Here is a 15,336-nt window from a genome sequence, read left to right as displayed (position 1 = left end):
GCAAACTCATCGATGACAGATGTGTGCCTTCTGTGTTCTAAGTGCACATTTTAAACACATTGAAAAGCTTGTCTCATTATTTTAATGCACTGCCTCGTAATATTGTGAGATGGGTTGATGATGTCATAAGACATAAAGTATGTCAAAGTGTTCAAATAATTTTGAATCATAGCCCAAAGATGCGAGCAATTAAACGACATTGGAGTTGAATAGCAATTCTTCATTTATTCCTATGAAATGACATGACCTGTGAATATTGGTAAAAACATGCAGATGAAGGTGACATGTCCGTAGTGAGCGAAAGGTTAAAGGTATTCGGTCACCTGTTTTTAATAGCCAATCACAGATTTTATGCGGGTGGCTGCTTTTTAAAAAGGGCGCTCCACATGACCAGCCATGGCATACTTAATACCCGGTAGCATGCGTCCAGACGATCTTCGACATATCAAATATGGAGGACCGACAGCTACAGGTGTTACGGGGTGGTACGCTATGCCCTGCTCCCTGTACCATGTATGGAATATGCAAATTTACAGTGACCGTGTACCTTTAATAAGAAACCTGCAGGGGTGTTAGTACCCTTAATCAGCAGATCTTCAACAAATCTGTGAAACCACTGTTCAACATCATCATCAACGATTGCAGTCTCCTTATGACTGCAACGTGCAAGGGAGAAATAGTACCATAAACCATGACTTACCGACCCATAATGAGCTGTCTTATTTGCTTTTTGTTTTCTTGAAAACTACTGGACAATGGTTGTAGCAGTAGCTCACTGTAGTTGAAGGACAATCAATACTGGACGATGACTGTAGCAGTACCGGGTAGCTCACTGAAGTTGAAGGACAATCAGTTGGCTCTTGGTATCAGGTACAACCTTGTCTAACTGCCAGCTTTGGTAATTACAGCACAAAACAACAACACTGACAGATTGGAACAGGTAGTGTTGTCACACCTAGAAACAAATAAGTTTAAAGGGTAGAAGTAAGAAATTGCACTAACAAATGCATCTACAACCAAAAAAATTTAGAAGGTAGAATCAACATAAATTGCCACCAAGTGAGAAGGTATACAGTAGTTAAGTTTGATTGTCAAGTGTGTTAACAGGATTGACAAGAAACAGATGACAATCAAAACATACATTTATCAACATACAAGGATTAATTATGTTAGAATACATTGTACAGTAGAGGTAGATGTGTAACAACATTCTCGAACATTCTCGCCCGAATTCAAGGCCTCTCTATGTACCGGTAGAATCTACACAGTGAGTTTTGACCTCCGAAATTTTGGCGTTGAAGTTGAGTCTGATATGTGGAAATATATGCAAATACATCTTCATTGAAAAACTGTAACTTCAAAAAACTGATTTATTTCACCAATACCTGTACTGTAACAGTATTGGTGAATAAAATCAACTTTTTGAAGTGCCAGTTTTTCAATGAAGATGTATTCACACACAGTTAAGAATTATGAACACATAAGTTAGCAGTCTATCACAGATGAACAATGATCATTCTTGAAGTTTCTCAACAAAAATCCTTACATAGAATAGTCATTAAAAATTTTTCTGAATGTAAACTGAGCTGTTGTGAGCAAATAACTATGGGCAAACAAGTTAAATTAGGACTATAACTGATGTACTGGTAAATTTACATTGAAAGCTGTAAGCTCACAGAGATCCACTCATATGTAAAATCCAATCCCAGGAACACTCTTGGGGAAAATATAATGGATCAAAGATCACTGGCGAAAGACTGAAATAGTGAAGACTTAGGGCACTGGATCATACATGACTGACAACTTTACGTAACTCCCTTACCTCCTTTCAGAAACTGATCTCCAAGTGAGAAGAGTCAGCCAGAATATGATGTACAGCACAACTTCACATTAAGCACTGAAGGAACAACCTTCATCAACTCAATGGCAAATCTGATAAGAGAATACAAAAAATATATGTACTTTAGTTAATCAGCCAAAATTTCCTGTTACGGAGAAGTATGATTCAGATGAACTGATTGCTTTCCCTATTGGGATCATATAACTGCAATGACATTTCTTGGTAAATGAGTACGGTACTTCCTTAAAAAGACAAGGATGAGCATCGCAGTTTTATTAGACTAAAAAAAGACACAGTGCCACATCCTGCTAATGTCTTCCTGAATAGCAAAATGATAGGTTTTGATTATTCTGATATGGGGGCAAAGTTATGTCTGCAGGGAAAGATGGCAAGATAACATTACCTTATCCTGTTCTATTTGCATGAGGTGAACTATCCACTTGCAGGAATAAACAACCCTTGCTGAGATATTTCTTGGTCCTTGAGATGTGAAACAAGCAGCCAGGAGACTTGAGTGACCTTATAGCCAGGTACTGCAAGAATAGCAGGAAAGAAAGTATTAGAAATTGTTGTATTCTTAGCCTGCTGGTCCCAAGGGTACCTCTGACAGGTGGTCCTACAACTATAGTTTAATGGTCTATCAAGGATGATATCACAAAAGTGTCACTTGCTAACATACACATTTTTGCATGGTTCTTGCATGGTGTGAAGTATGGATGGTAAGGACTGATATAGAATTACATTAAAGAAACATTACTGATTTTAATTGATGTGGTAATTAAAAGTCATCAAGCCTGTCTAGAATTGAAAGCAATATATTCTTAAATTCCCCATAATAAATTCCCTGCAAAGGAAGAACATTTGTCATTATTGAGTAATCTACTGGTAGATAAAACACTGATAGAGGTTTGTTTGAAAAACATTATATTATGCATTTCAGCATGCCCTGCAGAGAATGAATAAACAGTCAGTGAAATACTGAAAATATTATCAACTGAGAATACTACTGTCCCCTTCATGAAACAACACTCTTAGGTGTATTGCACTGGAATTAGGATAATGAAAAGGCACACAATATGTACATTGTACATGTACATATGTCTTTTTTTTAACAGCACTTTTTTTGAAGAAACGTCCCATCTTTTTACATCTGAAACAGATTTCATTATAAAGATTGCTGATTTTGGTAGGTGTGAAAATACACAAATTTTCCACCTTCTGAGCATATATATATGTATGTCAATGTGGACATTACACCAACAAGTATTGAAGAAGACTATCAGTATACAGGTATTAGGAAATTTTGGCGATCATTTGTTTCATTTTGAGCCTTTCTGATGTGAAGTATTTGCAAAAGGAACTGCAGTAGAATTACATTTATGTGGTACGCTCCACATTTAACAGACAAGTGACCCCAGTACAACTTTGTAGTGGAATTTAAATAAAAGAACAATGAAACTGCCAATCTTTCTCTTTGGTGCAGAGTCATTCTGAGAAAATTTTAATAGGACTAATTATATCTCCTGTTAATAATTTCTTAAGAAGTGAATAGTAACTTATATGCACCTGAAAATGAAATATCAAAATGATTTCAAAAGGTAACATCACTGACTTATAATATGTAAATACAATTTCAACCAACTTTAATGGCAATACCTCATAAGCAACCGTAAAAACCCTATCAATTCAACCAGAAGAAAAATAATTATGATTTTAAATAATTGAATTATTAGAAAATTCACAAAGCAAAAATAATTTAGTGGTTGAATTATTAGAGATTTCATCTTTTTTGTAAGCTCATAAGTGATATGCTAAGCTTACCATCTTGGATGATTGAAACATATGCAGACAACTTTCCTGAAGTCCCAACTTAGACATACTCTGTGCTGTGCATCGTACTGTTCTGTGCATTTTATTGAAAATAAATGTTCAAAACAGCTTGTCATGATTGGTTGGTCGAATTATTAGAGATTGAGAAAGTCCCAATTTCCGTCAGTGTTCAAACTGATGAGGGTAAAATAAAATTACGTTTTGAGAAAAAAATAGGGTGGTTGAAATATTGGGGTTTTTAAGGCAGTTATAATTTCAAGAAGTCATCGCTGATGACACAGTCCCCGCTTGCACCATAAATTGTGATGCACATGTACACTACAATACAATGACTGTGTGCTAAGTTTGAAAGGAATCTGTTGAGGGATAGTTGAGTTATGGTGCAAAACATGGAAAAATCGCAACAAAATGGCCGCCTGGCAACCATATTGGATTGTATCGGCAAAATAAAAATTGACATGCTATATATATGCCATAGTACTTTATCTTTGTACCAAGATTCAACAAAATCTGTTCTGGGATAGTTGAGTTATGGTTCAAAAACATGAGAAAATCGCAATAAAATGGCTGCAAGGCAGCCATATTAGATTGTATCGCAAAGTAAATTGACATTCATATAATGGCATAGTACTATATGACATAGTACTTTATCTGTGTACCAACATTGAACGAAATCGGTTCAGGGATAGTTGAGTTATGGCTCGAAAACATGAAAAAAATTGCAACAAAATGGCCACCAGGCGGCCATATTGGATCGTATCGCTAAATAAATTGGCGGGCATATGTATGCCACAGTACTTTATCCTTGCACACAGTTTGAAAGAAAGCGGCTCAGGAATAACAGAGAAACGGCTGCTGACAGACGGACAGACAGATGGACAGGACCCAATCTATAAGTCCCCCCTGGACTGCGTCCATGGGACTTACAAACTTTGATGGTAATGCCCAATAACCTACTAGCTAAATATCAAGACTGCAATCAAAATGCACCACTTTCAGTGTTTCAGCCAGCTTTTGCTAGCATGGGGACACAGTGACCCATAGTAGGCCTGAATGGGGGACAAATTAAATTTTTGGGGGACATGAAATGTATTTCAATAAAACAGCACAGTACAGTGTCATTATGTGTCATTATGACCTGGTACTATATTTGGTGTTCAATAGGCAAGTCAGGTGAGTGCATTAACGGTAAGTATATATATTAGGCCAATGGTGTTGAGCAAAATTGTGCCAACATGAAACTTGCAGTATCATTAAGTTTACTGCTACCACATGGTATGCACATAAACTGTAGGGCTCGACTCTCCCCCTAAGTCACCAAGATGATTAGCCAACTCATTAGCCAAATCAAAAATCTTGTAGCCACTTTGAACAAATTTTAGGCAGTTTATGATCTCAATTGTGGCAACAACTTTCTTGGTATTCAGGAATTCTTAATATTTCAAATCAAGATGTTTTGTATTTTACATTAAAGAAATAATTGTTCAATTTTTATTGCATTAATTATCTGTGTTTTATGACATTAAAGTAATAGAAATAATTTTTCATTTTTGGTGGTAAAAATAAAATAAGGAGGCAATTCTAAAAATCAGGTAGCAATGTGAAGTGTATATTATCACAGATAGAGAATATTTCTGTAGCATTCAGTCAGTGTTCACAGAATGACAACTTAATACATTGAAGCTACAAGCTCCTAATGTGGCAAATTTATGCAGTTTTTAAGTCACGACGAAAATTTTGTGAGCCACACAGATAAAAATTTTCCATGCAGAAGAAAGCATTGGGTAGCATAGTGGCAATGTAGATACAATTATTGTGGTGTTTAAGGCCCTGGTGTTGTGCTATAGTTGTGATCAAGCAGGCTCAATAGCATCTTAAGCATAAGTATTTTTCTTGAGACAAAAATGGTTTGGTCAAACCCAAATCCTGTAAAACAATACACAATGATATTGTTCATTTAATTTCCAAATGTTTTAGAGTAATCATTGTTTCAAAGATTATGATAACATTTTAGCCAAGAAATATTTTCATTTATTATACTTGATATCATCAAGAAATGTATAGTGATGTTAACTATTATATCATTAAACTGGTGGAATCTGCAGAAATATTAAAATCATTCAGAATCACACCATTACTTGTATAAGTTATAGCAGTTTGAAATATGTCAAATGGACAATTTTAATAGCTCTACTTTTGAATTGTTGCTTCGATGTTAAGTTATAATGCAAAATTGCAGCTCCCAAAATGTGAAGATTTGAAAATGAATATGCTTACTGCAAGTACTTTTGACCATTTCCCTTTGCCATGACTCTTAATAAAGTATAATTTAAAACTGACAGTCAAGCTGAATGCCATTTAAATTGGAAGTCACCAAGAAATTTCGTTTTAACATAAGATTGTACATATTGGCCCTCTCTAGGTGGTTTCTTTTGAACCATAATTGTGTACTTAAGGGGTCTTCATTCATGACATCATGTGAGATGACCCAGATTTGACCTCTCAGAAAACCTCAGTTTTTAGCTCCCATAGCCATATGTATATATGGCAATGGAAGCTATTCTTATAGGCTAGGGAAATGTCTGTATGTATGTATGTCTGTATGTCTGTATGTCTGTATGTCTGTGTGTCTGTATGTCTGTATGTCTGTCCGTCAACATCAAAAACTCCAAAACCGCTGCACATTTCATCTTGATATTTGGTGTGTACATGGATGATGGGCTGTAGATGAGATTTTGTTCAAATGAAGTTGTCAGTGCCAAAAATATGCAAATTAGTGCCAAAAAAGGCGTTTTTGGTAAAAAATCTTCTTCTTCATAACCGCTGGTCAGACAGCTTTGATATTTGGTATATAGGTCCCTAGGGATAACCCAACTTGGATTTTTTCAAATTGTGATGAAATATGCAAATCTGTATTTTTAAGGAATTTTTTTGTCATTTTTGGTCAAAAATTTATTTCATCAAAACCGCTTGTCTGACAGCTTTGATATTTGGTATACAGGTCCCTAGGGATAACCCAACTTGGATTTGTTCAAATTGTAATGAAATAAGCAAATCTGTATTTTTAAGGAATTTTTTTGTCATTTTTGGTCAAAAATTTATTTCATCAAAACCGCTCGTCTGACAGCTTTGATATTTGGTATACAGGTTCCTACAGATAAACTAAATATGATATACAGAATATATGATGAAATCTGCAAATTTGTATTTTTGGTGCAATTTTTGCCATTTTTGGTCAAAAAATGTGTTTCTCAAAAACTACTTGTCTGATGCCTTTGATATTTGGTATACAGGTTCCTGGGGGTTCTCTTAGTGTGATATAGTGAAATTTGATGAAATCTTCAATTTTTGTATTTTTGGGTCAGTTTTTGCCGTGTTTGGTCAAAATATTTGTTTCTCAAAAGTTACTCATGTGATAGCTTTGATATTTGGTATACATTTTTATACATAATTATGATGAAATCATCAATTTTGTATTTTTGCAGCTAATTTTGCCATTTAAGTCAGGCCATCCTGAAATGAGCTATCAAAGATCTCAACCTTCTTCATCAATACATATGTCACAAAACGTTGCTCTCTACATAACACAGCAGAGCTCTGTCGACCATTGGGTCGCTTGTTAGCTCCCATAGCCATATGTATATATGTTTACAAGTTTACATTTTATTAAAATCTCAATAGCCACTGAGCAGATTAGATGAAAAATTAGCATGTAAGTACTTTGGGCTGACCTGAAATGATTGTGCACATCTTGGGTCAGTATCTTGGACTTGCTATTTTTCATGAATTTTTTTGTAATTTTCTCCCATTTTTGGTCAAAAAATCTTTCTTCTCTGAAACCACAAGTCTGATTGATTTGAAACTTGGTATGGAAGTGCATAGGAGTGACCTTTCCCAAATCTGGGCAAATCGTGGTGAACTTTGCATATTTGCATTTTTTGGCTATTTTTTTCATTTTTGATCAAAAATTTTTTTTAACTCTGAAACCACACGTCCGATTGAGTTGAAACTTAGTATAGAGGTTTTTACGGGTGACGTCAGTAAGATTTGATCAAATTCTGGTGAAATTTGCATAATTTTATTTTATTGGGGGAATTGTTTCTATTTGTGATAAAAAAATCTTTTAGCTTGATTTTAGCTTGTTTTGATAACTATATGGGAGCGACCAGTGACATTGTCACTATTTTTTTTCTCCTTTTCACTTGTACAATGACTCTGTTTGTGAAAGTTTCCTTAGATATTGTGGTTTTTACTATCAAACTGAGTAGCTGCAGGCCAAATTTTCATGCAAGCAATGTAGGTAAAACTTGAACTCTAGGACGACCGGTACGCGGCACTCACCTAGGCAAAACCAAGCCTCAGTGTGTATTCATGGACGTTGTACATCCGTGATGTATTGTAGTATCGAACAGCAATAATGTTTGTTTTACGTACCAGGGAATTTGTAACTTTGTAGAAAGGAGAGTAAACTGTTTCAATACATTGCAACTTTGTAGGAAGGAGGGTAAACTGTTTCAATACATTGCAACTTTGTAGGAAGGAGGGTAAACTGTTTCAATACATTGCAACATTGTAGGAAGGAGGGTAAACTGTTTCAACATCTTACAACATTTATTGTTAGCTGTATTTTTCTGTCCAAGAGGCACTGTCTAAAAATTCAATTGCCACTAAAATATGGCCTACTCAGATTGCGTCATGGTGACCCACAACGGTTATTTTATCGGGACAAAACAAAAAAAATTGCGTCAAATGTCGCAATGCCGCATGCTGGCTGAAACACTGCACTTTTATCAAACACAACAAAAAATAACACCAAAAGTAATCTGCTGATGAGAGGATTGCGTCGACATGAACAAATATGAATGAAAGCACACAAACTTTTTTAAATGATAATAATAATATGACATATTTTAGAGACAATTTTTGACCAAACAGAACAAAAATGTCAAAAAATCTAAATCACAAAATCTTTAAGTGTCATGTTCTACAAATCCGAATGAAATTAGGGCGACATTTTTAATTTTTGTGTTTCTCATCTCCCGACCAACCGTAAGTGTCAGCTCCAACATGAAAATAAAAAAACTTTTTTTATTTGCGCCGCCTCTGAGACGAACTTCCTAGCATGTATTTAAAAATTGTAGACACTAAAATGAGAGAACACTGAACTGAAAGACAAGAAATTACACTGACTAAACGGACAGAACATTGAACTGAAACAACTACACATTTTTTGTACTTAAAAATTGTAGAGACTGAATGGACAGAACATTGAACTGAAACAAATACAGTTTTTTATTTTGGTACTCGATTTTTTTTCATTTCGCCCGCCTGCCCTGCCTGTGTATTCCTCTGTAGATGAGAAACACAAAAAATAATAGGATCACCCTTTTACATGTTTCTGGGTTAAATACTTGAACTCTTCTCAATGCTTACTGATTCAAATCGACATCTATGAGTATGAATATGATCACAAGGTTAAAAGATTATGTAACCTTCTGTGCCTTTTTGTGTCAATAATTCACGTTTAATAAAAAAATACTTAAAAATAAACATCCATGAATATACTATTTATGCTGGTATCCACCTCTAAATTTTGTAGAAGTCTAATTAATATTTTATAATCTACCTCCATAGTAAATGGTATACCTTAGTTTATCCTTTGCTTGCTATTGATAAATAGTAATACAAAGAGAAACTGAAAAATCCAGTATATCTTTTGACAATACATGTACTTTATGATAAAAATTTGTCAATCGCAAAATTATAAACCATAACAACTATATTTACAGAAGTCTAAAAGTGTGTTCAGAATCAAAAATGAATCCACAAGATAACATGAAGAAGAGAGAGACAACAGATACGCTGGTAAACTGCAGTTATACTCCAATCTCAAAAAGGGAATAATTAATGTAGCGCTGAGAAATCTACAAAGCACAGTCACTTTGAAAGAAACTGTCAATCTCCAGGGAGTGATAAGATAAAATATAAAATTAATGCTACATTCAGAACAAAAGTAACGTGAACAAATATGAGCTAAAAACACTATTAAAAATTAGTTCTGTGCTACTGAACATTCGCCACCAAAGGTGATATCTTCTAAATTGAGGACACCATCATTAACTGAAAATTACAACAAACATTGACAGGGTCTTCAATTCCCACTTTTGTTGTACTCTAGTTGACATTTCAGTACCTTTTGATCTGTCATCAGATTCACCACATGAGTAATTCATAAAAAAAGTGTAAACACATAGCACTTCAGTAACCTTCCTGTGACTGACAGTTTGTCTTACATGTACATTTATCCTGCATTATGTTAAAGATAAAACGGAGACATTTACAGAACCCCTGGCCTCATACATATCTTTGCTAGCATGCAGCTTAGTTCTTTGAGCAGATTTACACTTGAGCTGTTGCTATAGCAACCACTACATCCGAGCTTACATTTTTGGCTGCAATAAATTGTAAGGTAACTGTATTTCTTTCAAAATCACCCAAAAGCATATAAAGGCCCACAGAGAGCTTGATTTCAAACAGATCGTAGAATAAAGTAAAAACATGGCAGACCAACTTCACTGTTAACGTACTCTTCCAAATTAATAGTACTGTGCGCCAATACCATGGTGATTTATCAAATTGAATCGCTCATTCTCAACACAAGAGAACAATACAACAGCATGATATGAAATAATATAAGATAAATCCTATGAACTTACATGATCAGAGCAGAAAAAATCTTATTTCTTCCTCAATGGTGCCTCCTCTGTTACACGGTGATATTTATGTCCTGTAAGCAAGCGAATTCAAAGACAATATTAAATGGGACAGATACTAGCAATATGACCGAGCAAAGCTTATGAGAAGAAGCTGTGATAACATTGAGTTTTGTAGTAGTTCAAAATTTATGTTAAATACGTGATGATGGTATCTCGCAGCAAGTTGCAGTATCCCATGGTAACAGCATAACAAAGCTCTGTCCTTCATTGAATCCAGGCTGACAGCAGAGTAAATTCCCCCTGGGGCTTATACACTATTTCTAATCACACAGGAAATTGCGTCTGCAATACTGCTGTATCCTATCCTATCCTACATAAGATGTTAAAAATTGTTCTCTCACTTTCTTCAAAATTTATTAGTTTTACTGATAAGGGTGTTTAATTTTGGGATGTCTAAAAATATGCAGATTTGGTTGCATTGCTTGGAAACAACCTCAATCATTTTTACGGCACAAGTTAATCAAAGTGTGCAAAAAACAAATGTAAAAACTTCATTTATGGAACAAAATCGGTAAAAAAATTTGCCTGACTCAATTGTTTGGTCAGACGTACGGTGATACAATATTTTTTAGTGACAACTAACAAATATTTGTTACTGCCATCATCAAGGACAGCAAATATATATAGCATCACACACTTGTCTCATCTGGGACATTTGTACCCCAATAGTATAGTTTTGGCGTTGCCAAAATGCAGGAGATATCCCAAACTAAAATTCTCCAAAACTCTGGTCTTTCCTATTTATTATGAAGACTGACAACATACTAGTAAAATTTTTAACCAGATATGAACTGAAAGTGCTCACGTGTTTCATTATATATTGCCTTTATGTGCAAATTTGAACCTTTGCTACATGTTTGCAACTTCATTGAAAGTCTTATGATCAACATAATGAGCAAAATTCACCAAAGATTGATACTAAAGCTCATTAAATATTCAAATATGTAATTAGCGGAAATAAAAATAATTAATTTCTTTGAGTAATGTCATTGTTTCACAATATAGCATGTGTAATTGCCATTGATCAAGTCCTTTAAGCTATATGTGCCAAACTGTGAAAGCTTATTAGCTATGCAAATTATGAATTAGCTGACATGAAAATGCGAAATGACTTTCAATACTGTTGTAACCTGGTATAATGATCAATGTACATAGCATGTCTTGCAAACTTTTATCAAGTAAATCCAAGTATTTATCCCTAATTAAGAAAGTTCATTAAATATGCAAATTTGAAATTGGCTGAAATAAAAATGACTTTAAATAATGTATCATAGCATCTTTAATGTACATAGCAAGTTTTGTCGACTGTGGTAAATACAGATAAATATCCCTAATTAAGAAAGTTCATCAAATATGCAAATTACAAATTGGCTGACGCAAAAATGCTTAACGAATTTCAATAACATGTATTATAGTGTCTTAAATATATGTAGCAAGATTCATCAACTTTGCTTGAGTCAATTAATATATATCCCTAATTAGAAATGTTCATTAAAAATGCAAATAAGGAATTGGCTGAAATTAAACTAGTTAATGACTTTCAATAATGTTATATCATAGTATCTTCAATGTACATTATCCCATCGTTAGGGCCAATCAGGTGGCAGCTTTTAGGTCCTTGGCAAATAAAAAGGCTTTCAGCAATACAAATTTCGCATACTCAACTTTAACGCTTTGAGATGCAAAGTTTCATTGGTGGCCAAATTTTCCCGCACGTGGAAAATGATCCTTGAACACTTGGCTTGCAAATGGCCGAGTGGTTTTGATTTCTACTGGTGTTTTCAGGAGTTAGAGGCGATCTAAAAGGGCGCAGTACAGAGAAAGATATAGATTTGCATTGCCATGGCTCCCAATCCTGGAAAAACCTCTCCGATATTAAAGCAATGAAGTCAACTAAAAAACGACAACAGAGTTGAAATACGGATTTCTAGCAATCTTTCTTGTGGTCTTATGCCTTATGCGGGATATCGGACCACAGGGGGGCGAAGATTGCATTACACGCGCCAACCCCAGATCACTGCATGGACATCACATTTACGAAATCCAAGTCCAAAATGAACTACGTCCATGTTAGAATAAGAGAGGTTTTCCATCACACGGGAGCATATCACCACAAATTTTGCACAGATAGCGTTGCACTGGCATTGAAAAAAGGTACATGGAACGCGGGCAGTTTCCCTTGCTATCGATAGGAAATGCATTGAGCGAGACACACTTCCGGGTTCGTAAAAAACAAGGATCCCATTTACGGGGCGCTCAAATGTAACTACCGGTATTTGCTGTGATACATAGCAGAAGCGTATATGTTTGTGATGCTGAGAACAACATGCGATGAAACAGACTTCTGAAGGTCATCCCTACCCCTGTCCGCTTTGACCAGTAATTCACACTGATTTGGTCACCTCGTACCAAATCACTTCGACTCTGTCACACTTTTCACGTTATGTGGCATTTTACTAAATATTTAACGCAACTTTGCTCGAGAGAATTGTCGGTGTTTCTGTGATAGAACTGTTAGCTTTGAAACGATAATTTGGCTGAATATGTTTGCACCACGGTCTACTAGTGCCTTCATGTGCGCGGAGACAATTTAACATATTCCACAACAAAGCCAAAACAAAAATCAACAATATCAATAAAATGGCTTCACAAAGACTAAAATACGCAATAGTCGATGAAGCATGAAGTTTGTGAAATGACATTAAAATTGACAAAACAAGTGTTTGTCTTGGGTAGTACGACTTGAACTATTCTCCAGACTTTTTTTCCGTACAGTGCAGTATTTGTCAGTGACAAATCTTTGAAATACATCTTTTGCGATGAGCTGTACAGTTTAAATTTTATCGAGTTAACGTACATAAATATTCCGTTATTTACTGGGACAAGTTTATTTTCTCAATCTGCAATCTGCGGACTACGCGCTGAAGTACATTGACTGCTCATGTCAACGACCGTTTCTCCCTCTACAGAGTTTCTGTATCCCAATCAAAACGCTGTACCTCAATCACGATAGTGACGCTATGCCTATGTAGCTTTGCAGTATTGAAAACTTACCACGTCTAACCATAACACGAATTGTCGATCGTACGCATACCAAAGCCTATCTCGGAATTTGTTTCACAAACAACCTCACCTTTTTAATCTGACACAGTTAGAACTAAAAAAGACGCTTATAAAGGAGAACAAACATACTTTTATGGACAACGGCGAGTATGTTTCTTGGTGAAGCAAATTCACAACACGGCAGAAGTACATGAAGTAGGTCACGGACTTGGACTATGACATCCCTTCAACAGTTCTTGAGATATCGGGTATACAGACAGACACACATACACACACACACACACATACAGACATCAGCAAACCATTTGCCCGCGTGTGTGAACACGTGAGCAAAAAATTGTGGAATTTTTGTAACCTTTGTTTTTTCACTTGCTAAAGAAAACATTATTCAAAGTCTGGTAATATCATAACTATTTACAAGTTACAAGTTGTCGTTTTATTTATCAAAAGATAATACATGGCATGGAAAGATTAAAAAATACACCATGGAGAAAAGGCATATAAATGGGGAATCATCCTACTTTGAAGATGTATATGCAATCAATTATTAAAAATTACCTAGCTGTACCTTTTCACTCTTGCAAATTCTGTACAGTGTACCTCAAGAGAATTCTACAACGTTTGCTGTCAAAACACTGAGAGATTAATAGTACAGAATCATAGAAAATCTAATCTGATAGGATTTCAGATTACTTTGTGTCATGTGCACTTTTGACTGCAGGGAGGTTCGCTCAGCAATAGACTGCTCTTTCTACAGCTATGATTTGGCAAACATACATATACCAGTAGCTACTGCGTGAACTGTTGGGGAACATGAAGACAACTATTCCAGGCATGATTGGTATTTTGTATCCAGGTGGGCTACCCAAAAAACCTGACCCGAGGTTTTCTACTCCAGTGTAGGCAAGATGGGATAGAAGTTGTCTATTGTTGACCATTTTTTAGACATCTTTCAATAAATCGAACAACATCAGCAACTGCTGGTTTGCAACAGTATTGGTAACAAGCGACCTAGCGGCCGATATAGCTCCGCTGTGTTTATGTAGAGAATAACTATTTTTGACACATGTTGATGAAGAAGGTGGAAATCTTTGATAGCTCAATGCAGTGGCCAGAAAAAAGTGGCTAAAATAAGCTGCAAAAATACAAAATTGAAGATTTCATCATACTTTGAATATATAACATCGGATCATCCCTAAAAACATGTCAACCAAAGCTATCGGATGAGTAGTTTCTTGAGAATAAAATTTTCTGACCAAAAATGGCAACAATTGCCCCCAAAAATAAAAATTGCAGATTTAATCATAATTTCAAAAGATCAAATTTAGTTCATCTACAGAAACCTGTATACCAAATTTCAAAGTTGTTAGACCTGTACTTTTTGAGAAACGCATATTTTGACCAAAAATGGGAAAAATTGCCCCAAAATTCAAAATTGCAGATTTCATCATTATTTCAATAAATATCATTTAGTTCATCTATGGAAACCTGTATACCAAATATCAAAGGCATAAGTTGAGTAGTTTTCGAAATACACATTTTTTGCCCAAAAATGGCAAAAATTGCCCCCAAAATAAAAAATTGCAGATTTCATCATAATTTCAATAAATATCATTAAGTTCAACTGTAGGAACCTGTATACCAAATTTCAAAGCTATCAGACCTGTACTTTTTGAAAAACACATTTTTTGACCAAAAATGGCAAAAATTGCCCCAAAAATTCAAAATTGCAGATTTCATCATAATTTCAATAAATATCATTAAGGTGATCTGTAGGAACCTGTATACCAAATTGCAAAGCTATCAGATGAGTAGTTTTAGAAATAC

The 15,336-nt window shown here is 35.1% G+C and overlaps 1 protein-coding gene across 3 annotated transcripts in view; it reads right to left on the bottom strand.

Annotated features, from left to right (window-relative positions):
- Positions 1 to 15,336, bottom strand: part of LOC139149369 (protein dispatched homolog 1-like) — a 152,178-nt gene that overhangs the window by 121,419 nt on the left and 15,423 nt on the right. For all 3 annotated transcript variants that reach the window (XM_070721096.1, XM_070721094.1, XM_070721095.1), the window contains exons 2-5: positions 10,387 to 10,457; positions 2,244 to 2,373; positions 1,823 to 1,932; positions 701 to 955 (exon numbers count right to left, since the gene is read on the bottom strand). Coding sequence is in view for 2 of the 3 variants with exons in the window: in XM_070721094.1 (XP_070577195.1) it covers positions 701 to 708 (8 nt within the window). In the remaining variant the exon portion in view is untranslated. The remainder of the gene's footprint in view (positions 1 to 700; positions 956 to 1,822; positions 1,933 to 2,243; positions 2,374 to 10,386; positions 10,458 to 15,336) is intronic.

Source organism: Ptychodera flava, chromosome 14 (assembly GCF_041260155.1).
Source record: "Ptychodera flava strain L36383 chromosome 14, AS_Pfla_20210202, whole genome shotgun sequence".
Taxonomy (NCBI): Eukaryota; Metazoa; Hemichordata; class Enteropneusta; family Ptychoderidae; genus Ptychodera; species Ptychodera flava.
Note: the sequence above shows the minus strand (reverse complement) of the source record. Positions and strands in the feature narration are given on the sequence as shown.